This window comes from Rattus norvegicus, chromosome 10 (genome assembly GCF_021556685.1).
Source record: "Rattus norvegicus strain SHRSP/BbbUtx chromosome 10, alternate assembly SHRSP_T2T, whole genome shotgun sequence".
Lineage (NCBI taxonomy): Eukaryota > Metazoa > Chordata > Mammalia > Rodentia > Muridae > Rattus > Rattus norvegicus.
This window is the reverse complement of record NC_141543.1, coordinates 89,372,967-89,399,105: the sequence shown is the minus strand read 5'-3', so window position 1 is coordinate 89,399,105 and position 26,139 is coordinate 89,372,967. Positions and strand designations below refer to the sequence as shown.

The 26,139-nt window shown below is 44.8% G+C and overlaps 2 protein-coding genes and 1 long non-coding RNA gene across 23 annotated transcripts in view; 2 read left to right on the top strand and 1 right to left on the bottom strand.

The window, feature by feature from the left end:
* Window positions 1–18,542, top strand: part of Med1 (mediator complex subunit 1) — a 43,800-nt gene extending 25,258 nt beyond the window's left edge. For 2 of the 11 annotated variants that reach the window (XR_015630930.1, XR_015630929.1), the window contains 9 exons: window positions 1,536–1,625; window positions 2,482–2,593; window positions 3,319–3,443; window positions 3,916–4,034; window positions 6,253–6,454; window positions 9,598–9,693; window positions 9,797–9,902; window positions 12,254–15,567; window positions 16,494–18,542. Coding sequence is in view for 9 of the 11 variants with exons in the window: in NM_001415766.1 (NP_001402695.1) it covers window positions 1,536–1,625; window positions 2,482–2,593; window positions 3,319–3,443; window positions 3,916–4,034; window positions 6,253–6,454; window positions 9,598–9,693; window positions 9,797–9,902; window positions 12,254–15,503 (4,100 nt within the window). In the remaining 2 variants the exon portion in view is untranslated. 11 annotated transcript variants of the gene reach the window in all.
* A 1,867-nt stretch (window positions 18,543–20,409) lies between these two features.
* The window catches only part of Fbxl20 (F-box and leucine-rich repeat protein 20), a 61,973-nt gene continuing 56,243 nt past the window's right edge, over window positions 20,410–26,139 (top strand). For 6 of the 11 annotated variants that reach the window (XM_087574118.1, XM_087574119.1, XM_087574116.1 and 3 more), the window contains exon 1: window positions 21,280–21,551. Coding sequence is in view for 3 of the 11 variants with exons in the window: in XM_087574123.1 (XP_087430249.1) it covers window positions 21,510–21,551 (42 nt within the window). In the remaining 8 variants the exon portion in view is untranslated. 11 annotated transcript variants of the gene reach the window in all.
* LOC148003092 (uncharacterized) lies at window positions 22,115–25,725 on the bottom strand. The gene is made up of 2 exons (XR_015632064.1): window positions 25,339–25,725; window positions 22,115–23,471 (listed from the first exon to the last, which is right to left on the bottom strand). It is a non-coding gene; the product is annotated as an uncharacterized LOC148003092 (long non-coding RNA).

Here is a 26,139-nt window from a genome sequence, read left to right as displayed (position 1 = left end):
AGCTCAAACCCAGGGCCTCAGGTATGCGAGGCATATACTCTTTTTTTTTTTTTTTTTTTTTTTTGGTTCTTTTTTTCGGAGCTGGGGACCGAACCCAGGGCCTTGAGCTTCCTAGGTAAGCGCTCTACCACTGAGCTAAATCCTCAGCCCCTCGAGGCATATACTCTTATCATCTGAATTGCATTTCTACCCAGTCTGTGTGTGTGTGTGTGTGTGTGTGTGTGTGTGTCTGTCTGTCTTCTGTGTGTCTGTCGGTGTCTCTGTGTGTCTGTCTTCTGTCTGTCTGTCGGTGTCTCTGTGTGTGTGTGTGTGTCTGTCTGTCCCTCTCCTTTTAGGTGGAATCAGGGTCTCGCTGTCTTTAAGTGGGGCTTGAACTCATTGTATCACACAGCCTGGCATCTTCTTGTCATCCCAGCTATTGTGAGCCACAACACCTAGCACTTGTATGAGTGTAGGTGTAGGAGTGTATGTGTGTGTAGGTGTAGGGTGTGTATGTGTGTGTAGGTGTAGGAGTGTATGTGTGTGTAGGTGTAGGAGTGTATGTGTGTGTAGGTGTAGGAGTGTGTGTGTGTGTAGGTGTAGGAGTGTATGTGTGTGTAGGTGTAGGAGTGTATGTGTGTGTAGGTGTAGGAGTGTGTGTGTGTAGGTGTAGGAGTGTATGTGTGTGTAGGTGTAGGAGTGTATGTGTGTGTAGGTGTAGGAGTGTATGTGTGTGTAGGTGTAGGAGTGTATGTGTGTGTAGGTGTAGGAGTGTATGTGTGTGTAGGTGTAGGAGTGTATGTGTGTGTAGGTGTAGGAGTGTGTATGTAGTTGTAGGAGTGTATGTGTGTGTAGTTGTAGGAGTGTGTGTAGGTGTAGGAGTGTGTGTGTGTAGGTGTAGGAGTGTATGTGTGTGTAGGTGTAGGAGTGTATGTGTGTGTAGCTGTAGGAGTGTATGTGTGTGTAGGTGTAGGAGTGTATGTGTGTGTAGCTGTAGGAGTGTATGTGTGTGTAGGTGTAGGAATGTATGTGTGTGTAGGTGTAGGAGTGTGTATGTAGGTGTAGGAGTGTATGTGTGTGTAGTGTAGGAGTGTGTATGTAGGTGTAGGAGTGTATGTGTGTGTGTGTGTAGGTGTAAGAGTGAATGTGTGTAGGTGTAGGAGTGTGTGTATGTAGGTGTAAGAGTGCGTGTGTGTAGGTGTAGGAGTGTATGTATGTGTAGGTGTAGGACTGTGTGTGTATGTAGGTGTAGGAGTGTGTGTGTGTATGTAGGTGTAGGAGTGTGTGTGTGTAGGTGTAGGAGTGTATGTGTGTGTAGTGTAGGAGTGTGTGTGGGTGTAGGAGTGTGTGTGTGTGTGTGTGTGTGTGTGTGTGTGTGTGTGCACTTTTTGAGAAGTATTATGGATTTACTTGAACCTAGTGCTTTTCATATCCTAAGTAATCCCCTGAGCTATCTATCCCCAGCCTTTTCTTGTTAGTTTGAGAAAAGGTTTCTTTATAGGAGAGTTCCACCACAGGTACCATGAATTCTTTTTAATAGCTTTCATTTATGACAGGTCATTTAATGAACATGAAATACTATGCCTCCCCGTCTGACCTGCTGCATGATACAACTGCCTCTCCTATCACTTTGCATGAAAAGAATGGTAAGTTTGTTGCTTCATGTACTTGGAGGCAGACCTCTTTTTGTAACTAGGCTGCCCTGGAACTCACTATGTAACGCACAGTGGCTGTCAGACGTAGAGTGTGGTGATCATACATTTCACTTTGCCTTCCGAGAACTGAGACTATAGGTATGAACTAGCATTCCTAGCTGGAGATGGTCTTTTGAGACAGGATGACCTCCACCTCCTAGGTGCTGGAGTTACAGCATATACCACTATACTCTCCTTTCGCCCATCTGTTAAAAGCATTGGAAAAATTCAAATGCCCAGCCTCCCCCTCTAATCTTCATATAATCCGGGTTTTTTTAAGATTTATTTATTTTATGTGAGCACACCGTAGCTGTCTTCAGATGCACCAGAGGAGGGCATCAGATCCCATTACAGATGGTTGTGAGCCACCTTGTGGTTGCTGGGAATTGAGTCAGGACCTCTGGAAGAGCAGTCTGTGCTCTTACCCGCTGAGCCGTCTCTCCAGCCCTGGCTTGTAACATTTGTGAATTTTGTGGAATTAGAGTGTCTGGTTCATAGTGACTGATACTGCAAGGATTTCTTCTGCATGTTAGTTGTGCTGCTGCTTTCTCCTCAGGCCAGCCTCAGACGTACTCTGTAGCCGCCGCTTACATGATGCCTGGCTTTTGTTTTTTCCTGTGCTTTGTTCTGTTTTTGAGACTGAGTCTAAACTTGTAGCTGAGGTGGGCCTCTAACTCAAATCCATTTTTCTTTCTCATTCTGCAGAATGCTGGGTGGACACACAGGACCAGCATTCCTCTCTTTTTAGTGCTGAGATCTTTTTCCTACTTATGAGGTAGAAAATCTTTTTTTCTTTTTCTATTCCCAGTTCCTCGGTCTTTGGGAATGAATGCCTCAGTGACAATTGAAGGAACCTCTGCTATGTACAAACTCCCAATTGCCCCATTAATTATGGGGTCACACCCAGCTGACAACAAATGGTAAGATACAGTTTTAAAGTAGCGAAGTCTGTTTTTCAGCTTCAAGCGCAGTGTGAGCCATGTTTTATTTGTCTTGTCTTCCTGGAATGTTTAGATGTTGCCCTTTGCGTCCGTGCACGGACTTTACTCCTGTTCTTTACTGGAGTGTGTCTACTTGACACACACTTGTACACATTTGTTTTTAAATCGTTTAATTTTTTTATTCTGTGTGTGTGTGTGTGTGTGTGTGTGTGTGTGTGTGTGTGTGTGTCCGCGCGCGTGTTGCCTGTATATTGTTCTTTGCACCATCTTTGTACCTGGTGCCATCAGAGGCTGGAAGAGGCCATTAGATCCTCTGGGGCTAATGATGGTATGAGCTGCCTCGTGGGTGCTGGGGATTGAATACAGGTCTTTTAGAATACCAGATAGCACCATTAAACACCAAGCTATGCCAGTATCCCCTGTAGACCATAGTCTTTGCTCTGAATAAATGAGTTGGAGTTTTGTGCTGGTTTTTGAACCCAGGACTACAAATACCTGCACACAGAGCTGGACCGTGAGCCCCACTGTACATACTTAATTAAGTACTTCACAATTAACAAGGTAATATATTTTGAAATTGCATCGAGGATAGTAGAAAAGTAAGCTTTTGATAGACCTTGTGGGTTTGTGTAATATATACATGTCTGAATAAATGTGTTCATAGTTTTCAAAATAGAAAATTTTCCCCTCTTCTTTCTTTGAAGGACCCCTTCTTTCTCTGCAGTCACTAGTGCCAACAGTGTTGATCTTCCTGCGTGTTTCTTCTTGAAATTTCCCCAGCCAATCCCAGTATCTAAAGCATTTGTTCAGAAACTGCAAAATTGCACGGGTAAGCTCTGTTTTTTAAAATGTTTGCCAGCCTGTAATAAAGGAAGGTTTACCTGTTAAGATAAAACTTGTTAAAGTGAGAGTGGAAAACATTAGACTATCTTAAACAGCTTACAGTCCTCAGGCCTCAAGGACGTGCTACTGAGTACAGGTGTTAGGACATTACTAGTAGGTAGTACTAGTGCTCTCTGAGAACTTTTGGATGTGGGTGAAGGCATGGAAAGTGCAAGAGAGAACAGTGGAGCTGTCTGGAGAGATGGCTCAGCGGCTAAGAGCACTGACTTCTCTTCCAGAGGTCCTGGGTTCAATTCCCAGCAACCACGTGGTGGCTCCCAACCATCTGTAATGAGATCCAGATCCAATGTCCCCTTCTGATGTGACTGAAGACAGCAACAGTGTACTCGTATACATGAAATAAATAAATCTTTTTTAAAAAATAATGTGACCATTATAAATAGTCCTTATATTTTCAGGAATCCCGTTGTTTGAGACTCCGCCTACTTACCTGCCCCTCTATGAACTCATCACTCAGTTTGAGCTGTCAAAGGATCCTGACCCTTTACCTTTGAATCACAACATGCGATTTTACGCTGTAAGTAGGCCCTGTGGGTTTGCAACAATGTTCTTTACAGCATTAGTCAGGTTGATGGCTTTCTTTTAGATGGCTTAATTTTTAGTTGGGCAAAAAAAAGTCATCTTAAACATACTAAAGCAAAAGAGAATGAGCTTTGAGTTCAGAAACAACCACCTACATTTCTGTCTATATCAATTTATGTGCATCAGTGTTTTGCTTATATTTGATTAAGTATATGTATAACCTGCATGCCTGGTGTCAAAGAAGTAAGAAGATACCTAAGTTAGCGTTACGGACGTCTGTGAGTGGCCATGTGGATGCTGGGAACTGAACCTAGGTCCTTTGGAAGAGCAGCAAGTGGCTGTTAACCAAGGAGCATTCTTTCTTACCCTCTTTGTTCTAGACAGGTTCTCATGTAACCCAGGCTGGCATTGAACCTAGCAGAGGGTGATCTTAAACGTCCTCTAGGTTGCTGTGACTATAGGCATGATGAGAAGTGTTTACAGAAGAAGCCAGGACTGGTGGAACATGGTATATGGGGAGTGGAGGCTTAAGGATTCCTCGACTTAGGGGTAGCAAAACCTTTTCTCAAAAAAGCAATAGAAAAAATGTTGTATCAGAATTAAAAATCTTTTAATGCTGTCTTGAACTTTTAGAAGGTTGAAAGATATTAAGATTTTTTATTTTTGGGGGCTGGAGAGATGGCTCAGTGGTTAAGAGCACTGACTCCTCTTCCAGAGGTCCTGAGTTCAATTCCCAGCAACCACATGGTGGCTCACAACCATCTGTAATGGGATCTGATGTCCTTTTCTGGTGTGAACTAAGACAGCTACAGTGTACTTGTATATAATAAATAAATCTTAAAAAAAAAAAAAAGATTTTTCTTTTTATTCTTTTGAGGGCATGGTGCCACACCTTTATCCCTGCACTTATGAGGCAGAGGCAGGTGGATATCTGTGAGTTCAAGGCCAGCCAGGGCTATAGAGAAAAGCTCTTAGTTAGGATTTTATTGCTGTGAAGACACCATGACCAAGGCGACTCTTATAAAGGACATTTAATTGGGGCTGGATTACAGGTTCAGAGGTGTGGTCCATTATCATCAAGGTGGGAACCACGGCAGCATCTAGACCTGAGAGTTCTACATCTTCCTCCAAAGAACTAGAAGCAGGCTGTTTCCTGGAAGCTAGGAGGAGGGTCTCAAAGCCCACCCTCACAGTGACACTCTTCCAACAAGGCCACACCTCCTGATTGTGCTACTCCCTGAGGCATGCACATTTAAACCACCTCAGAAAGCCTTCTCAGAGTGGGAGGAAGAATTGTTTCTTAGGCCAAGTGTGAACAGTGAGGAACCCCCCACCCCTTTTTTAAAGATTTATTTATTTTATGTATATGAGTACACTGTCCCTGTCTTCAGACACACTAGTAGAGGGCATCAAATCAGATCAGAGATGGTTATTAGTTACTATGTGGTTGCTGGGAATTGAACTCAGTCCCTCTGGAAGAACAGTCAGTGTTCTTAACCACTGAGCCATCTCTCCAGCCCCAAGATCCTGTCTTAAAAGGGAAAAATGGTTCCTTTTAATTTACTATCTTTATGTATATGAGTGTTTTCCTTGCATTTGTGCCCACATGAAAGCCAGAAGAGGTTGTCAGATTCTCCTGAAATTGGAATTACAGACTGAACTGTCCTGTGGATGGATGGGTGCTGGGAGCCAAATCTAAGTTGTCTGAAAGAGCAGCATGGGCCCTTAACTGCTGAGCCATCTCTTCATCCCTAGCCCATTGAGTGCTACAGCAAGAACCCTTAACTACAGGGGGAGGACAAATGCTATGTATATAAATTATGAAAGGCCCCGACTTCCTATGGACTTGAATTTGATATGAATGCTTAGCTTATACAGCATTGAAGCTCTCTAGTTCTAGCTATAGTATCATTATACAGAATGTTTTAAGATACAGCTTTGTAATTCTTTAGAAACTGCTAGTATAAATTTCTAAGGTGGTTTTTATTTTAGCTAAATTAGGAATCCACCTGAATAGTACATTTATATACAGAAATCTTTTAGCTAAATAAATAACTAGTTGGCATTCATAACGTAAGTTGCAAGAGGTCTTGTGGATATGTGAAGTTTACTACATCCCATACTTTGGTATTCCTTCTGCCTACTCCAGGATAGTTTTGACTTGGTACACTTCTAAGTAAATACCATTCATTTCCATTGCTCTCTTTGCCTAGGCTCTTCCAGGTCAGCAGCACTGCTATTTTCTCAATAAAGATGCTCCTCTTCCTGATGGCCAAAGCCTGCAGGGAACACTGGTCAGCAAAATCACCTTCCAGCACCCTGGCCGAGTTCCTCTTATCTTGAATATGATCAGACACCAAGTGGCCTATAACACCCTAATTGGAAGCTGTGTTAAAAGAACTATTTTAAAAGAAGGTACTCTCTTTCCTTTTGATAAACTTACTGGAAGATTGATCCTGACTTCTTCAATGGCTCTTAAATTTGGTAGTTCATAGAAATACCCATATAGCTTTAAAGACTTCAGGTGTTTGGTTCAAAACTCAGATTAAAAGAATTATAATGGGGGTTGGGGATTTAGCTCAGTGGTAGAGCGCTTGCCTAGCAAACGCAAGGCCCTGGGTTCGGTCCCCAGCTCCGAAGGAAAAAAAAAAAAAGAAAAAGAAAAAAAAATTATAAAAAAAAAATTATAATGTCACTGTAAACTAAACAATCACAATTGGGAATTTAGATTAGTCACCACAAGTTACTTTGATGGAACTAATTTGTTACAATTGGTATTTAGAGTAAAAGCGGTTGTGTGTATGTGTGTAAAGCAGTTCTCTGGATTTACATTGTTTCTTCTTGCCCGAAACTTCTGATAAATACCTGTCTGTGAGATTTAATAGTTCATACTGATTTGTTTTTATTCTTTAGATGAGCTCATTTTCTAGGCCAGGCTAGCCTTGAATTCAGTGTTTCATAGACTAGTCTTGAAACTGAGGTGACCCTTCTGCTTCCGCCTCTCATATGTTAGCATTATGGTCTACACTCCCATTCCTGTTCACTTCTTCTGAATAGAACCATAACTGGGCAATGTGTCTTTACTTTTCCACCTTAATGCGCTGAGCTAGATGCTTTCTTTCTTTCTTTTTTTTAAAGATTTATTTATTTATTTCATATATGTGAGTACAGTGTTGCTGTCTGCAGACACACCAGAAGAGGGCATCAGATCCCATTACAGATGGTTGTGAGTCACCATGTGGTTGCTGGGACTTGAACTCAGGACCTCTGGAAGAGCAGTCAGTGCTCTTAACCTCTGAGCCATCTCTCCAGCCCCCTAGATGTTTTCTAAATAATAAAGTTAGGTTGTTATGTGTGGTAGATTTAGTCCTTAAAATAATATCCCACCCCACCCCATTCTTTATAGAATTTGGTCGTATAACTTTAAAAGTCTAAAACCTATGACCCTTTCTTTTTCTGTCTAGATTCTAAAAGATACTTTTTTTTTTTTTTTTAATTTTAAACATAGTTGACTACTTGAAGCTTTAATGCAAATTTTGGCTCCTAGGGTTGATAGGTTACTTTTTAATCTTGGTCACATAGCATTCTAGTGATGGTTATTTAGTTTTAGAGATCTATCAGTGGAAGTTTCAGGCAACAGGAAACTGATGTAAATCCACAGAACTGCTTTAGAAACAATTGTTTTGAGATAGGTACTCAGATACTCTTGAACTGAGTATTCAGATAAAGCTGCTCTTAAAATCCTCATCCTATAATTTTAAAAATCTTTTTACATATTTGTCTTTTTTTTTTTTTTTCTTTTTTTCAGAGCTGGGGACCGACCGAACCCAGGGCCTTGGGGCTTGCTAGGCAAGTGCTCTACCACTGAGCTAAAACCTCAACCCCTTAAAAATCTTTTTAAAGTTATATCAAGAGCTGGAGAGATGGCTCAGAGGTTAAGAGCACTGGCTGCTCTTCCAGAGGTCCTGAGTTCAAATCCCAGCAACCACATGGTGGCTCACAACCATCTGTAATGGGAACTGATGTGGCTCAAGACAGCTACAGTGTACTCATGAGAATTAGAAGGGGAAAAAAACCCTATGTGTATGATGTATATGTGGGTGTTTATGCCTGTGTAACTAGAATGTTTGGTAGATTGCCAAATTTAAACAACAACAAAAATAAAAATCAAAAGGAACCATATTGCCTAGTGTGGAATCTGCTGTGGTCATGCTTTTACTCTCAGTATTTGGAGGCAGAGGTAGGTAGAACTCTGAGCTACACAGAGAGACCCTGTCTGAAAATAAACAGGTTAAAGTTGTAGCATGTAGGTACAGTTCTTGCCTACCACTGGTGAGGCCGTTGGTTTAGTTGTTTAGTTTGCTCTGCAAAAAAAAAAAAACAAAACAAAAAACCAAGTAAAGCATGTCTAAAACATTATCCAAAATGAATCTGGAATGCATGTATATGTATGTATATATATGTATCTGGTCTCAGTGTATGCTTGTGTTTTATTTGTTTGGTTTCTTGTGACAGGGTCTTACTGTGTATCCTTGGTCGAGCAGAACTTGCTGTGTAGACCAGGCTGGTCTGACCCTCACAGAGATCCCAGTACTTGGTGGAAGAGGCAGGTGAAGCTCTATGATACTGAGTCCAGCCTGGTCTACAGAATGATTTCCAGGACAGACAGGGCTACATTGACAAACCTTGCCTAGAAAAACAAACAAAAAAAAAGTAGTTTTTATTCAAGCTAATGTTGTGCATGACTGAATCCCAGCACTAGGAGGCAGAGGCAGAGGCAGAGGCAGAGGCAGAGGCAGAGGCAGAGGCAGAGGCAGATAGGACATAGTGAGTTTGGGCCGGCCAGGGCTGCATGGGGAAACCTGTCTCAGAAACCAACCAAAGCAATCTAACGAAGTTTTATGGTAATAGTACTGGATGACTACTTGTCGAATGGAATGAAAACACTAATTGAGAGCTAGGCAGGGGGCTGGAGAGATAGGCCAGTGGTTAAGAGCACTGACTGCTCTTCCAGAGGTCCTGAGTTCAAATCCCAGCAACCACATGGTGACTCACAATCATCTGTAATGGGATCTGATTCCCTCTGATTCCCTCTTCTGGCGTACAGGCATATATTCAGGCTATATACATAATAAATAAATAAATCGTTAAGAGAGAGAGAGAGACAGAGAGACAGAGAGCGCGCGCGTGTGCGTGCGCGAGGTCGTGAGCTGGGCAGGGCCGTGAATGCTTGTAGTCTCTGTGTTAGAGAGGCTCAGATAGGTTATGCATTCAAGAGTAGCCTGAGCTACACAAGACTGTGTCCTAAGTTACAAAATGAAACAAAACTCTTGGCCAGTTTTGGTTTCAGAATTCACTCTTAGTGTAGGATGTTTACCAATTCTGTTGTTGTTCAGTTTTTCATGTTTTCATCATTTTATATACATTCTTTGCCTGCCTGTATGTTGGTGTACCTTGTGTATGCGTGGTGGTCAACTGGCTATGTCACTGTATATATAAAGACATTGGTTTTTTTTAATGTCTTAAATATGGTTATGATCTTTTTCCTCGTTCTTTAGATTCTCCTGGGCTCCTCCAATTTGAAGTGTGTCCTCTTTCAGAATCTCGATTCAGTGTATCTTTTCAGCACCCTGTGAATGACTCCCTTGTGTGTGGTGAGTTGTGTGGGAGGCGAACATCTCTCTTGGGGTGTATCTTTCTTGAAGGATTGAGAACCTGTATGTATCTCAATGATCGCTTCTACATTTTGTCTTTCAGTGGTGATGGACGTGCAAGACTCAACACATGTGAGCTGTAAACTCTACAAGGGGCTATCAGATGCACTGATCTGTACAGACGACTTCATTGCCAAAGTTGTTCAAAGGTAGTAGTGACCCTTTCTCATAAGAGATTCGTATAAAATGTGCCTCTATCCATCCGTCCGTCCGTCTGTCCCTCTGTCTATATCTATTTCAAGACAGGCTGTTCTGGAACTCTATAGGCTAGGCTGCCCTTGAATGCAGATCTGCCTGCCTCTGCCTCCTGAGTGCTGGGATTAAAGGTGTGCATCCTCATGCCTGGCTACATATTGTTATTTTTAGCATGAATTGAAAGTATTAGGGAAACGTTGCCATTTATTCAAATTTACTACTGATCTCATGCTGTGAGTATCAAAGCAAATGTGAACTGTGTTGTTACTTGAATATCACTGTTCATGCAGTAGGGACGGAGCTGGTGACTTTAAGCCTTGTCACACATTGAAGGTGACAGGGAGCTGGAAAAGCACTTCCTTTTCAAAGACATTCTCTCTGCTGTCTCCACCAAACTTACTGTTAGCCTAGGTGGGCCTTGATCTCAGAGACTGGCCTTCCTTTGCCTTGTGCTGATGAAAGGGTGGGCTTCATCATGCCTTGCCTAAATTATTAGTATTTTTTTCTTTCACCTTCCTCCTCTTTCACATGTACCATGTTTTATAGCAGTGTGTGGGAAGTTAACATTTAAACCAGCCAGCTTCCAAGAAACATTAATATGTAATTTTCAAATTTTTCTTTCAAAAGGAGGGGGGCTGGCAGCCTATTTTTACAAAGAGATTTTACTTAAGTTTTTTGTTTGTTTGTTTTTAAAGTTTTATTGGTTCTTTGTGAATTTCATATCCTGCACCTGTATCCCACTCATCTCCTGGTCCCTCCATATCTGCCCTCCGTCCCTGCAACATCCTCCCCAAAATAAAACAAAGAGCTTTTTTGGAAGCTGCAGTGTGTCAGTCACAGTGTGTCCTGGGGTATGCTCACAAGCTGGCCTTCCAGATGCTCTTGCGCTGAGCCACAGGTCTGTTTGAGGTCTCTGCTTGTGCTACACCCATCAATCCTGGATCCTCCTTGGGATCCCTCACATATCCTGTTGTTGACTGTGTCGTAGAGACTATGCAGCTTTGCTTCTGCAGGCCTGGGCCCTTCTTTATGTTTTGAGACAGGGCCTTGTGTCTGGCCTTGATAATGTAATTAAGACTGAGCTTGAATTCCCAATCTTTGTGCCTTAGCTTCCTGAGCGCTTTGATCAGAGGCATAAGCCACTACCTGGCTGCTTTGGTGCTGGGGAGGAAGCCCAGGGCTCTGTGCATGGTAGGCAAGTAGTGCAGTAACTGAGCCCCAGCCTCAACCTCAAAATAGATTTTAATAGATTATGATCAACTGTTATTGGAACACTGCTTCATTAAGCTTCAAGCAAAACTGTGAAGTTTGAAGACAAAACACTTAACAGTTACAAGGCTCAAAATATCATTATTTGGCTTAGGATAAAATTTGCTGACACACATAGTAAAGCAAAATGTTTTTAAAAGTATGTTGATTGGACTGGAGAGATGGCTCAGTGGTTAAGAGCTCTGACTGCTCTCCCAGAGGTCCTGAGTTCAATTCCCAGCAACCACCTGGTGGCTCACAACCATCTGTAATGGGATCTGATGCCTCTTCTGGTGTGTCTGAAGACAGCTACGGGGTACTTATATATAGTAAAATAAATCTTTAAAAAGAAGTATGTTGGGGTTGGGGATTTAGCTCAGTGGTAGAGCGCTTGCCTAGGAAGCGCAAGGCCCTGGGTTTGGTCCCCAGCTCCGAAAAAAAGAACCAAAAAAAAAAAAAAAAAGTATGTTGATAATCTAAACTTAGCCGGAAGTGAGACGTAGTCTGTGTTAAGTAGTACTGTACTGCATACCAGCAACAGGACTTTCCACAAGAGTGGCTTTTGCCATTGCCAGGGTCTGTCTTAGTGGTTTGATACTTATCATCATCTATGACCATGTGGAGCCCCTCCAAAAGGAGTATATTTTCATCCCGAGTTGGATTATCATTACTTTTCCTTCTCAAGCTCTTCCATGTTTTCCTTTTTGAGACAGGGTCCAAACTGGCCTTGAACTCACAGTTCCTGTGCCACCCACGCCTGAGAACTTTCTTTTAGTTCAGTGTAAATTGTTTTTGAATTCTGGTTTGGCATTTGTGTGTGTTTCATAAGCAGTTAATTTCCTGTTGGATAACATTTCTTTCTAGAATCAGTATATCCAAGGATTTGCTTTGATAGTTATTCTTGTCTTATGATTACTTGCCTTATGTGAAAATTGCTAACTGCCGTCTTCTGAGGCTTATTTCACTCACAGGCAAAAGTAGAGCCTTTTGTTCCAATGATTGGTGATTGTATTTATTACCAATGCGTGTTAACTTAGGTTTGTCTCCTGTCTTACAGATGTATGTCCATCCCTGTGACGATGAGGGCTATTCGGAGGAAGGCTGAAACCATACAGGCTGACACGCCAGCACTGTCCCTCATTGCAGAGACAGTCGAAGACATGGTGAAAAAGAACCTGCCCCCGGCTAGCAGCCCAGGGTATGGCATGACCACAGGCAGCAACCCAATGAGCGGTACCACCACACCAACCAACACCTTTCCGGGGGGTCCCATTACCACCTTGTTTAATATGAGCATGAGCATCAAAGATCGGCATGAGTCGGTGGGCCATGGGGAGGACTTCAGCAAGGTGTCTCAGAACCCAATTCTTACCAGTTTGTTGCAAATCACAGGGAACGGGGGGTCTACCATTGGCTCGAGTCCGACCCCTCCTCATCACACGCCGCCACCTGTCTCTTCGATGGCCGGCAACACCAAGAACCACCCGATGCTCATGAACCTTCTTAAAGATAACCCTGCCCAAGATTTCTCAACCCTTTATGGAAGCAGCCCTTTAGAAAGGCAGAACTCCTCTTCCGGATCACCCCGGATGGAAATGTGCTCGGGGAGCAACAAGACCAAGAAAAAGAAGTCATCAAGAGTACCACCGGACAAACCCAAGCACCAGACCGAAGATGATTTTCAGAGGGAGCTCTTTTCAATGGATGTCGACTCACAGAACCCTATGTTCGATGTCAGCATGACAGCTGACGCGCTGGATACACCTCATATCACTCCAGCTCCAAGCCAGTGTAGTACGCCCCCAACAACGTACCCACAGCCAGTGTCTCACCCCCAGCCCAGTATTCAAAGGATGGGCCGACTGTCCAGTTCAGACAGCATTGGCCCAGATGTAACTGATATTCTTTCAGACATTGCAGAAGAAGCTTCAAAGCTTCCCAGCACTAGTGATGATTGCCCACCCATTGGTACCCCAGTTCGAGATTCCTCGAGTTCTGGGCATTCTCAGAGTGCCCTCTTTGACTCTGATGTCTTTCAGACTAATAACAATGAAAATCCATACACTGACCCGGCTGACCTTATTGCAGATGCTGCTGGGAGCCCCAGTAGTGATTCTCCTACCAATCATTTTTTCCCTGATGGAGTAGATTTCAATCCTGATTTGTTGAACAGCCAAAGCCAAAGTGGTTTTGGAGAGGAGTATTTTGATGAAAGTAGTCAGAGTGGGGATAATGATGATTTCAAAGGATTTGCATCTCAGGCACTAAATACTTTGGGGATGCCAATGCTCGGAGGTGACAATGGGGAGTCGAAATTGAAGGGCAGCAGCCAAGCTGACACAGTTGACTTCAGTATTCTGTCAGTAGCTGGTAAGGCTTTGGGTGCAGCAGACCTTCTGGAGCACCACAGTGGTAGTCAGAGTCCTCTGCTGACCACTGGAGAATTAGGGAAAGAAAAAACTCAAAAGAGGGTGAAGGAAGGCAACGGTATGGGCGCTAGCAGTGGGTCAGGCCCGGGGTCAGACAGCAAGCCAGGCAAGCGCAGCCGCACACCTTCCAATGATGGGAAGAGCAAAGATAAGCCTCCAAAGCGAAAGAAGGCAGACACGGAGGGAAAATCCCCATCTCACAGTTCTAATAGACCTTTCACCCCACCCACCAGTACAGGTGGGTCCAAATCCCCTGGCAGTTCAGGACGATGTCAGACGCCCCCTGGTGTCGCCACACCGCCCATTCCCAAGATCACCATTCAGATTCCTAAAGGAACAGTGATGGTGGGCAAGCCTTCCTCGCACAGTCAGTACTCTAGCAGTGGTTCTGTGTCTTCCTCTGGCAGCAAAAGCCACCACAGTCATTCTTCCTCCTCCTCTTCCTTATCTTCTGCTTCCACCTCAGGCAAGATGAAAAGCAGTAAATCAGAAGGCTCCTCAAGTGCCAAGCTCAGTGGCAGTATGTATTCTAGCCAAGGGTCTTCTGGATCCAGCCAGTCCAAAAATTCATCTCAGACTGGGGGGAAGCCAGGCTCCTCTCCCATTACCAAACATGGACTGAGTAGTGGGTCTAGCAGCACCAAGATGAAACCTCAAGGCAAGCCATCCTCACTTATGAATCCTTCTATAAGTAAACCAAACATATCCCCTTCCCATTCAAGGCCTCCTGGAGGCTCAGATAAGCTTGCCTCTCCAATGAAGCCTGTTCCCGGGACCCCCCCATCCTCTAAAGCCAAGTCCCCTATCAGTTCAGGTTCTGGTAGCTCTCATGTGTCAGGAACTAGTTCAAGCTCTGGTATGAAGTCTTCTTCAGGGTCAGGATCCTCAGGCTCATTGTCTCAAAAAACTCCCCCAGCATCTAATTCTTGTACACCATCTTCCTCCTCATTTTCCTCAAGTGGTTCTTCCATGTCATCCTCTCAGAATCAACATGGGAGTTCCAAAGGGAAATCTCCCAGTAGGAATAAGAAGCCTTCTTTGACAGCTGTCATAGATAAATTGAAGCATGGGGTGGTTACCAGTGGGCCTGGGGGTGAGGATCCAATAGACAGTCAGATGGGTGCAAGCACAAATTCCTCTAACCATCCCATGTCCTCCAAACATAACATGTCAGGAGGAGAATTCCAGAGCAAACGTGAGAAAAGCGATAAAGACAAATCAAAGGTTTCTACTTCTGGAGGATCAGTTGATTCCTCTAAGAAGACTTCAGAGTCAAAAAATGTGGGGAGCACGGGTGTGGCAAAAATTATTATCAGCAAGCACGATGGAGGCTCCCCGAGCATCAAAGCCAAAGTGACTCTACAGAAACCTGGAGATAGTGGTGGAGAAGGGCTCAGGCCACAGATCGCCTCTTCAAAAAACTATGGCTCTCCATTGATCAGTGGTTCTACTCCAAAGCATGAACGGGGTTCTCCCAGCCACAGTAAGTCGCCAGCATATACACCTCAGAATGTGGACAGTGAAAGTGAGTCAGGCTCCTCCATAGCAGAGAGATCCTACCAGAACAGCCCCAGCTCAGATGATGGTGTCCGGCCACTCCCAGAATACAGCACAGAGAAGCATAAGAAGCACAAAAAGGAAAAGAAAAAAGTAAAAGATAAAGATAGAGACCGGGACAGAGACAAAGACAGAGACAAGAAAAAATCTCACAGCATCAAGCCAGAGAATTGGTCTAAATCCCCCATTTCTTCAGATCAGACTTCATCTATGACAAATAACCCTATCTTATCTGCAGACAGGCCTTCCAGGCTCAGCCCTGACTTTATGATTGGGGAGGAAGATGATGATCTTATGGATGTGGCTCTGATTGGCAATTAACCTTACTTTCTAAACAGACATGTCCAGAGGCGAAATTAACGATACATGTAAACCAACATGAGGGGTGAGTCAGACAGGCCGATCTGTGCTTGAGAATCCTACAGGCATGGCGTCTGCATCAGGCTGGGTGCATTTATACACATATCTAAACCCTGCTAGGAAACCATGCCGCTGGTTGCTCATGAACAAGTCCTATCTCTTTGCCAGAAAGCAATGAATAAAATACTTGCTTAAGAAAGGGAGAGGGGGTGGTGGGAAAGGGTGTAGAGAGGGAGGGGTGGGAAACTGTTGTGGGAAATATTCATATATATTTTTCTCCCTTTTCCATTTTCAGGACATGCTTTAAAGTCATTTTAGTGCATGTATTTGAAGGGCTGGGCAGAAAATGAAAAAGCAATACATTCCTTGATGCGTTCGCATGAAGGTTGTTCACCTTTGGGAGGTGACCAGTGGAAGCATGGGCAAGGAAGGGACTTGGCAGTTCTGGACACTTAAAGCAATGTTTGGTGTCTGTTTCTTAGGAGTGATTGGGGGAGGGAAAATTATTTTAGCTATTTATTTGTAATATTTTAATCCTTGATGTTTGTTTTTATGCAATGTTTGTTCCTAAATCTATGAAGGTTATGGTTCAGAACAGTAGGCAGGCAGCAAGGATTGTCTGGTGGGGGAAGCTTGCGGCTCGTGTTGATGCTGCAGCACCAAGCCCACAGAGCTAATCACAGCCTGTCTTTGGAGTTAAATAGAAAAACCAAAACTATTATCTTTGGAGGTTTTTCACAGGGTTCAGACACCATAGGAATATTAGGAGTGAGTTACCTCCCTATGCAGATAAAAGATTTATCTTCTTTAATTAAAAAGGAAGGGTGGCTTTTGGGGGTATACATATATTTTCAGAATCTATACCCTATTGTATAAAAACCAGTATAGAATTATTAGTTCTCCTAGTTCCACAATGTGCCAAACGTCTACATCCCAGCATTTTGTTTGCAGGAGAGCTGATGCCATTCCTAAGAGCTGGACTCTTTGTTTCTCTTCAACACCAGGAGGAGGAGTTCAGACGTAAATCACTCCACTGTATGCTCCCCAGATAAACAGTTTTTAAAAAAAAAATGCAGCCATAGTTCACTTAAAACAATTTCAAGCTCACTTGAAGTGATTAGGGCCTGGAATGCTAAGTGAGCATGAAGATAACCCTTGCTACCGTGTAGCACACAATTGGACCTTTTTGGAGAAACAGGTCTGAGTCTGGATTCTGAGGGACATCAAGGAAGACCTTCTCATAAGTACAGGAACGCAGGAGACCGTTTTGAGTGCAACAGAAGTTTCTCAGTATTTGGAGGGTCCTCTCAAAAATCCGCGGCCTTACTTTGATTTCGCCACCTGCACTGTGCCATTCCTGATGATTCTGTTCAGGATCTGTGTCAGCGGGGCGGGGCATGATCCCCAGCACAACTCTTCTGGATTACAAAACGAAAAAAAAAAAAAAAAAAAGCCAGGTGATTGATGTTTGTGTGTGTTGTAAGTGGAGTGACTTCATCAGATATGGACGCTTCTACATCCAACACTCTGCAGGCTGGAGTCAGCATAGACTGGAAAATCTACTGTGGTTCCTGACTCTTCCTTTTTCTTTCTTTATTTTTTGACATTCTTCCTTTTCTGGTTCTCAACAACTCTGCCATTTCTGTGTCCCAAGGCAATAAACAGGAAACAAAATATTGGAAAGTGGAGCAAGAAAAGTTATCTGTTCCCCTATCGGAGCCTGGTGTCTTGGGTGACAGTACCAAGGACACGGGCAGGGTGTAGTGGAGTGCTTTCTCTGTGGTGCTGCTGACACAGTAGCCGTGCGGTGTCTTAGATAAAGCCAGGTTGGATTTCTCAGAAATTTGCCACCTGGTTCTGAATCCTATCCTCTTAGTTTCTGCAGGAAAGTTAAAGTCATATGGGGGTTTCATTTTGTTCTGGGTGGGGACAATCTCATGGGGAAATGTACTGCATAGTATAAGGGGCTAAGGCCCGCCAAGCAGAGTCAACAAATACCAAAATGAGTAAACTGGGAAGCTTTTCTCTCTTTCTGTCTTCATCCCAGATCAAAGAATCCCGAGTTAGGATCTGGATGAAGGATAAGCCCCTGAATTGCTGATGGGCACACCCCACACAATGACCCAGCATCTGAACTTGCTTAACAGGGAGCCGGGGCTAAACTGCTTCACCCTGCCTGGGAACCAGGGAGCACTGCATTTCTCCACAGGGTGGAGGAGAAGAGGCAGAGTAAACCAAGCCTGGGACACCTCCCTCCCATCCAGGTGTACTCATTCTCCTGTTTGAAAAGACGGCAAGGATATGAAGTCAACTTCTACCTATGTGCTGCTGCTGGACTTTAATGTATTGTTAGTTTGACCTGATTCTTCTGTCTTTGGGCTTCATGTTAAGGGTCTTTGGACAAAATCTGCTCTGATGTACAAGAATATTTCATTGTATCTTAAAACAAGTGTTTCCGAGGTGAGGAAGGGGACCTAATGTAATTGCCAAAGCCAGCTTGAGGTTGATAACTCTTGAATTGGATTTTCCTTTTGTCAGGTGGAGGCCTGACAATCTGTAACAGCAATATATCATGAATTTTCAGCAGAGCCAGTGAGTCACACACAGTGTCCTCATTGGTCACAGCAGATGTCAGTATAGAAAACAAACAATCCCTGGGTAATCTTGTGTTCTATTTTACCTTTAGCCCTGTCCTCCAATTATTTGTTTGGAGTTAAGTTTTGAGGGACAGGAAGTATTATGGTAGAAACTAGGTTGGGAAAATGTTCAACTATAGGATTGAGATTTAAAATTTGAGTTTAAAAATGTACATCAGGAGCAGTGAGAAGAGTGTTTTCTTAAAGGCATTTCTAATTTGATTTTCTGTGTGTATGGCTGTTCTGTAAATATTTTTTTTTCATTTTTTTGAAAGTGGACAAAATCTGTGGGATTTTCCCCCAAAAGAACACAAAAATAAAACTGTTTCTTTACATACAAATAAATTTCTTTGATAAAAAGAAATGTGCCTTTGTGTGTGTGTTTTGTTATTGTTATTTTGTTTGCTTTTTTTTTTTTTTTCTTTTTTTTTTTTCGGAGCTGGGGACCGAACCCAGGGCCTTGCGCTTGCTAGGCAAGCGCTCTACCACTGAGCTAAATCCCCAACCCCTGTTTGCTTGTTTTTAAGACAGATTCTCACTATGCTGCCCTGGCTAGCCCAGAGCTCACTGTGAAGACCAGGTTGGCCTATGGTTTTTGGGCTTAGGTTTCATGTAGCCCAGCCAGACCATTAACTTCTGTGTAACTGAAGCTGACCATGAACTCTCTCTTCCTGCATTTTCTTTCTAACTGCTGGGGTTATAGGCCTTATAACCTATAAATTGCTGGGGTTATGGTTTGTGATTTGTATCTTTGGGACAATGTCCCTAGCTAGCCCAGTATGATCCTGACCTCAAGCAGTCCTTACTCTGCTTTACAGGGTGGGAGTACATCACCATACAATGTTATTCTTTGAGTATTTCCATTTGTTAAGCCTCTCAAAAAAATCCAAATGAATTAAACCAATCGCTTCACTGAGCACTATTCTAAATGGGCCCACAGCACAGTTGGTTGACCAATGAGACCAGATGTTTTTGTTTTCCCATATCTGACTTGTTTCTGTCTTGCCACCTTTTCTCACTTTTCCCAACTTGCAGTTACAAATTCATCGTAATTCTCGCTGGAAGAAATAACTTTTGGATGCCACTAACGTTTGATGTTTTCTCACTGGCTGAAGTAAATGCTTAAAAGCTTGTGCGACTTGGAGAATGCCAGTTATGGACCTAGGTTTTTTTTTTTTTTTTTTTTAAAGATTTATTTATTTATTTATATACATGAGTACACTGTAGCTGTCTTCAGACACACCAGAAGAGGGCATCAGATCCCATTACAGATGGTTGTGAGCCACCATGTGGTTGCTGGGAATTGAACTCAGGACCTCTGGAAGAGCAGTCAGTGCTCTTAACCTCTGAGCCATCTCTCCAGCCCTGGACCTAGGTTTTTGTGGGCCCAATAACTGAGTTCGTTTCCCCCCCCCTCCCCCCGCTAGTTTGTTTCAGGGGAAAAAAGGAAATTCGGTCAGACATGACAAATGCCTTTAATGGAGGCAGAGGCAGGTGGATCTCTGAGTTCGAGACAACCAGAACAGGCTACCTAAACAGTCTCAAAACAGAAAAATAAAAAATAAAACAGGAAAATTTTAGGGACAATAAGTGATAAAATACTTTTTTTAAGGTTCACAACTTTTGCTCTTTAGCGTTCATCTTTCGGATTCTAATTAAAACTATAAAGGGGCTGAGGGTAAACTTGTAACTGCTTTGAGTATACAAATGTAAGCGGTATTGCAGCCTAATCAGGACGGCTGGGATTTATAATAGTTTTGTTTTTTTTTTTTTTTCCGGAGCTGGGGGACCGAACCCAGGGCCTTGCGCTTGCTAGGCAAGCGCTCTACCACTGAGCTAAATCCCCAACCCCTATAATAGTTTTTAATGTTTCAGGTTTGGTACATTTTGTAATGTTTCTCTTTGAAGGAGCTATTTCAATCGGCTGTTTCATAATTCATGGGAACGAGGTCACAAATTTTAGGAGTCTTGAAGGCTAGAGTTGACATAAAGATGGCAGACTAGCTTCTCTATTAAGTATGAAAGTCATAGTTTCCTACGGGCAAACGCCCCCGCCTACTCGCTCCTACATGCTTGTTTCTCCCGCCGAAATGGCGTCAGGCTGAGGCTCTCACCAACCAGCTCTCTGATTGGAGGGTGGACAGCCACTACAGCCCATTGGGCGCCACCGGCCGGAGGGGCGGGGAAGCCAATGGCCCTTGTGCCTTGCCCGCCCCCACCGGATCGACGCCAGCCCCTCCCCCGGCCCAAGGAATGGGTACCGGGCCGGGGCATTGCACGCCCTGACCCCGAGGTGTAGCCGGGCTGCCCGCTCCTGTGCAGAGCTCGCGCTAGGTCCTCCACTTAGCGCAACCTGCTTCTGTCTTCTGGAGCCAGGCAGTGAGAGCCATCCGCCCCGCAGCGACCCCCCAGGTTTCCCTGCAACACCCCGTAATGCAATTCATCGGGGCGGGGGAGGCGGCGGCAGCACCTACGGCGCCGGCGGCAGCACTGCCCCAACCTAGAGACGTCTAGAAAGAGGAGGAAAATGGCTCCGAGCAGGGACCGCCTGCTGCACTTTGGGTTCAAGGCGACAGTGAGTGATAGAGGACGGGAGTTGGGAGGCCAGAAAGATGTGGGTGCCAGCTCAGGCCGCCTGGGAAGTGACTAGATCAGGGCAGGGGACCCTAGGCTGAAAGCTCAGGTTCCGCGTGGGTCAGTACGTGCCAGTGAGTCCTCGCAGTGCTGGAGGGGATCCGGTGATGTGCGGTCCCTGCTCTGCAATTCTCGCCGGACCGCGAGCACGCGCGCACTCGCACCCGCCCCACAGCGCACCGTGCCCTGTACACACACACACACACACACGCACGCACGCAAGCAGGCGCGCACTTGGGCACTTCCCTGCCTCTCCTTGTCCTAGTGGGCTCGCGCACGGTCACCCCACGTTCCGGCCGCTCGCGGGCTCACCGTCCGGGGTTGCGCCGGGTGGGGGAGGGGTGGGCTCGCGCCGCCGCCGCGGAGCGCTCCTCCCCTCCCCCGGCGTTCCGAGGCCCGGGCGGCTCTGCCCAATGAGGAGCGGCGTTGCTGGCAGGTGGGGAGTGTTTTTGTTTTGGGTTGAAGTTGAGGCTTTGAAGAGGACCGAGCTAGCGACTGGCAGTCGTCGCGGCCGCGGACGCCGCGGGCGGTGGTGGAGGCCCCCGCGGGACTTGAGCGGTGTCTCCTCCGCGTCGGGCGGGCGAACCGCGCCTTACCGCCGCCGCCTCCCGCTCCCGGAACTCCGGGGCCTGCCCTGGCCCCTGTCTTTGCACTCCGCACGCCGCAGCGCCCTGCCCGGGCCGCACCCGCTGGCCTCATGAGGAGGGACGTGAACGGAGTGACCAAGAGCAGGTTTGAGGTGTGAGCTCGGAGGGGTCTCGGGCGGCGGCGAAGGCCAGTTCTCGCACCCCAAACAGTCGCCCTACCGGAGCCGCCTCCCTTGTGCGGCCCGCCACCCGCCCTCAGCGGGGCCGCCGGCGTCCTCCCCTGCTCGCGACCCGCAAGCCCCGCGCACCGGCTTGCCTCGCCTTCCGGGAGGTTCGCCTGCTGCCCCTTCCACCCGCGGGCCCTGGCCGGAATTAGCCTTGGCGCCCTAAATCCCCCCTCCCCCATAACACCCAGCTTCCCATTCTTTGCCCAGCCCTTGGCTAGCCTCCTTCCACCTCGCAGTGAAAGCACCCGGTCCCCGACTGGCCAGCACCTGCTGCCTTCGTGAATCGTTTATCTACACCCGTGCGGGAATCGATGAGTCCTCGGTGGAAGTAGGAAGTTGGGGGTGGTAAACTGGGACGATAGAGGCGACTGTGGGGTTTTCGTGCTGTTTGGATATTGTTCTAATACTTCCTCTTCCCCGTTTAGTCTATATTTTTGTGGTTCATTGTTTATTGGGAACTTAGATATCTGTTCAGAGGATGCGAGGAAGGTCTTAGAGCCTTCGGAGAATCCATTCCTTTTTTTTTTTTTTTTTGTCTTAAGTTTGCCCTCTGGAGAAGAAGTTTTGTAGTCTTGGAATTGAACCCGAGATAGTCAGAAAGCTCTTAAGAAGAGAATTCACGAACTGAAAAAGGGATTCCTTTGGGAAGTATTGTAACAACTGGTGAAGTACAAATGTTCAGGAGGATTCATTGGTAGACGGAGAGACAAACTTACACAACAAGAGAAAATGTTACCTAGCCCTTTCTGGCAAAGGCTCAGGCTGACCTGTATTGGCTCCGGGCTCAGTGTCCATCTCACTTGCTAGTTTTCTGTCTCCTCTCTCTTGTTGTATTTTTAACACTCAGTGTTTCCCTTCAGCTCCCTTTAAAAGATGACTTTGAAACAAAAGTTTGTGGGCTTGGGGTGAAAGTCTCACTTAGGGATGAAACTTCTGTATAGTCTTTGTTATACTTTAAGAGTACAGGAGAAAATAGTTAAAGTTATAAAGAAAGATTAAGGCAGGAGAGCTTTGAAGGAAATTTAAATTCAGACTTTAAATACGATGTTGCAGTGGGAAGTGGAGAAAATGAGGGTAATTGGTTACACGAGTTCCCATTTGTAACTTAATGGTGGTGGTGGTGGGGGTAAGGCATAATGATAAAAACTGCCTATGTGAGGCGTTGTATTCCTCTAAAGTAGAGAGGCCAAAAAGATTAATTTATGGTGGTTTCCAGTTCAGTACTACTGTAAAAGTCTCTACCATTGGAATTAATACCTTAGACACCTGACAGGTTAGGGCTACTCTGAAGAGCTCAAAATGAAGACTCCAAAACGTCAGTGAGTTCCTGACCAGCTTGCTATTTTGAGTTGAGAGTTTCCCTTTTGAGTTGAGGAATGCGTCCTTTGTGCATTAAAGCAATATTACTGTTTCTTATCCTTAAGTACTTTTTTGTTTTTGTTTTTCTTAAGGCAGGAGCTCATGTGGCCCCTGAGCCTGAGGTGATTCTCTGCCCCCTGAGTGTTAGGATCAGAGATGTGAGCCACCATCCTCTGCTTCAGTTTTATTCCGTTGTTGTTGTTGGGTTTTTTGTTTTGTTTTGTTATTTTTTAGGTTTTTTTTTTTTTTTTCCAGAGCTGGGGACCGAACCCAGGTCCTTGTGCTTGCTAGGCAAGCGCTCTACCACTGAGCTAAATCCCCAACCCCTTTAGGGTTTTTTTTTGAGACAGACTCTCTGTGCAGCCTTGGCTGTCACGGCTGAACTTTGCTCTGAAGACCAGGCTGGCCTGGAACTCAGAGATCCACCTGCCTCTGCCGCTAGAGTGCTGGGACTAAAGGTGTGCGCCACACTGCCCTGTGCCACACCTGCCTGCCTGCTTCATGAATTTTTCAGCCCCCAAACTTGCCAGGTTGTCATTTGCACACCTTTAAGCCTAGCACTCTAGAGGCAGGGGGATCTCTGCATAATCCAGTACAGGTTACTGTACATTGAGTTCCAGGACAGCTCACGCATAGAGAAATCCTGTCTGAAAATAAAAACAATAGAAAAATCCTCAGAACTAAGAGGCTCCTTTAGACGGGGCTGATTGGTGCTAAGTAGGTTATCACAGAATGAGACTTTTCGTGAGATCTGGAAATACGTACAAAAAAGTAATAGCTGATTTCAAATCATGATCATGACTAACACAAATGAAGGACTCTTGCCCCACCCCAGGAGGAGAGGGACTTCAGTCTTTGCATACTTGATGCTTTGAGGCCTTCTCTTTATGGAAAATATTTTAATATTCTCTTTGAGTGGTATTATTTTGTGTTTGTGGTACTGGGGGCCTGGCACAAGATTCTACAAGTTCTATACCTCATCCCCCAACCCCCTTGAAACAAATTTTAGCCCACAGTGGCCCGGAACTGTTGGCGACCCCCTTACTGCTGTCTCGAGTGCTGGGATTCTAGACATGTGCTGCCACAGTGTCCAGTTTGGGAATGCTTTCTTCTGTATACTTTTGAATGCTGAGATCAGAGGCCACATGCTTGATATCTCCCTCTCAGAGCCAGAGATACAGAAAAGCTTTTTGGTTAAATGGAGCCTAGTGGCTGGGAACTGTAATCCCGGCCCTTGGGAGACTGAAGAGGATTTGTCCCCCAGTTCCAATCAGTCTGGTTTATATAGTGAGTTTCTGACCAGCCTGAGCTATAGAGTGAGACCCTCCTTTCAAATTGTGTGTCCTCCCGAACTGCCCCTGAAGGAGAACAAATTAAAGCGAGATCACTAGTTATATAAACCAAACCTGCGATGTCTGTGTAAAGCCAGAACAGGGGCTTCAGGGCGGAGGATAAACCGACCCAGAGGCGTAAAACTCCGTGTTCCTTCCTCTGTTGCTTTGCGTGTATGTGCGTGTGGTTTTTTAATTTCATTAAAGTATTTTAAAGATACACTTTATTTTATGTGTGTGATTGTTTTGCCTGCATGCATGTGTGCACCTTATGCCTGCCTGGTGCCCACAGACGTCAGAGGGTGGCATCGGATCCCCTGGAACTGGAGTTACAGGTGGTTGTGAGCCACCATGCGGGTGATAGAATCTGAGCCTTGGTTCCGTCCAAGAGCAGCAAGTGCTCTTAGCTACCAAGCTTCTCCAGCCCCACTTTGTTTTGGTCACGGGGTTTCACATAGCCCAGGATGGCCAGAAACACAGAGTTGCCTGGCTGGCATGGAACTTCCAACCCTTCTCTTGTCTCAGACTCCACTACACGTGCTATCTAAACTTGATTCTTAGTTCTGTCCTATGTTCAAGGAAAGTTAGGGCCCAAGAGGGTATGGATAAGGTGGTGAAGTTGTGCAGCTTAACAGTAGAGGGCCGACATCCTCATCTCTGGAGGGAGGGGGGGGTTCGTTGTTCCTTTTTAGAGATTTGATTTGTGAATGCATGTGTGTGTGAATATATGTTTACATGTGCATGCTTTTGGAGTGCAGGTGCCTTAGAGGGCAAACAAGTAGGATTCCCCTGGATCTCGAGATTGTGAGTGCCGCTGCCGTAATGTGGGTGTTGTGAACCGAGCTAGTTCCCCTCTGAGAGCAGTTAACGTGGTCTTAACCACTGATCCATCTCTCCAATCCCCCAATCTCTATCTTGTTTCTTGTTCTGTTCTTGTTTTATGTTTGTTTGTTTTTTTCTGTAGCCCTGGCTGATCTGTACTCACTCTGTAGACCAGGCTGGACTTGAACTCAGAGATCCACCTGCCTCTGCCTCCCTAGTACTGGGATTAAAATTTGTGCCACTACCTCCCAGCTCTCTATTTTTTACACTCAATGTTTTCCTCTTGTTCTGTTGTTGCTATAACTTACCATAAAATCAACTAAACGTATGGAGAAATTATTTTCCTAAAATTCATCGAATATATTTTGTATATGCTATCAGATGAATGTCTTTTCATTTTAAGTGTGTTAATCAACATTACCTTAACACTCACCAAGATTAACAAGAGACATTTCAAAAATCTAGTCCTGCCTTTAGGTTCGAATTGAGATTTTCTTTTAAGTTCAGTCTCTATTTTATCATGCTTCCCATAAGTCCATAATAAAGATACCAAGGTATCGGGAGAAAGTCCTTATTTTAGTTTACTTAAAAAAAAAAAAAACTTAAAAAAGCCGTAGTATTACCTTAGCAGGCATTAAGTTATTTTTTAATCAGTGCCTGGAGATGTTAAGACCATAGTTAGGAAACAGAAGGGTCTATTTTGGAAATACTGACTGTATTCCTTATTTTTCGTTAGACTTTACTGGTTTTCTCATAAATACATAATAGTGCATACAATGGTGTCAGTAGGCCTTGTTCATAGCTCAGTAGCAAAGGAACCTACATGGTTACCAGCTTAGGACCCTCTTTTTAGCTTCCCAGACGTTGGGGTGCAGGCAGGAGCTGTCAGAAGTATTCAGGTTTTCAGCCCTATTACCCATCTACTTCAGGTCAGGTCAGTTTTCAGTATGCTGATAAGATTAGTAATGCTGGGGCTAGAGAGATGGCTCAGTGGTTAAGAG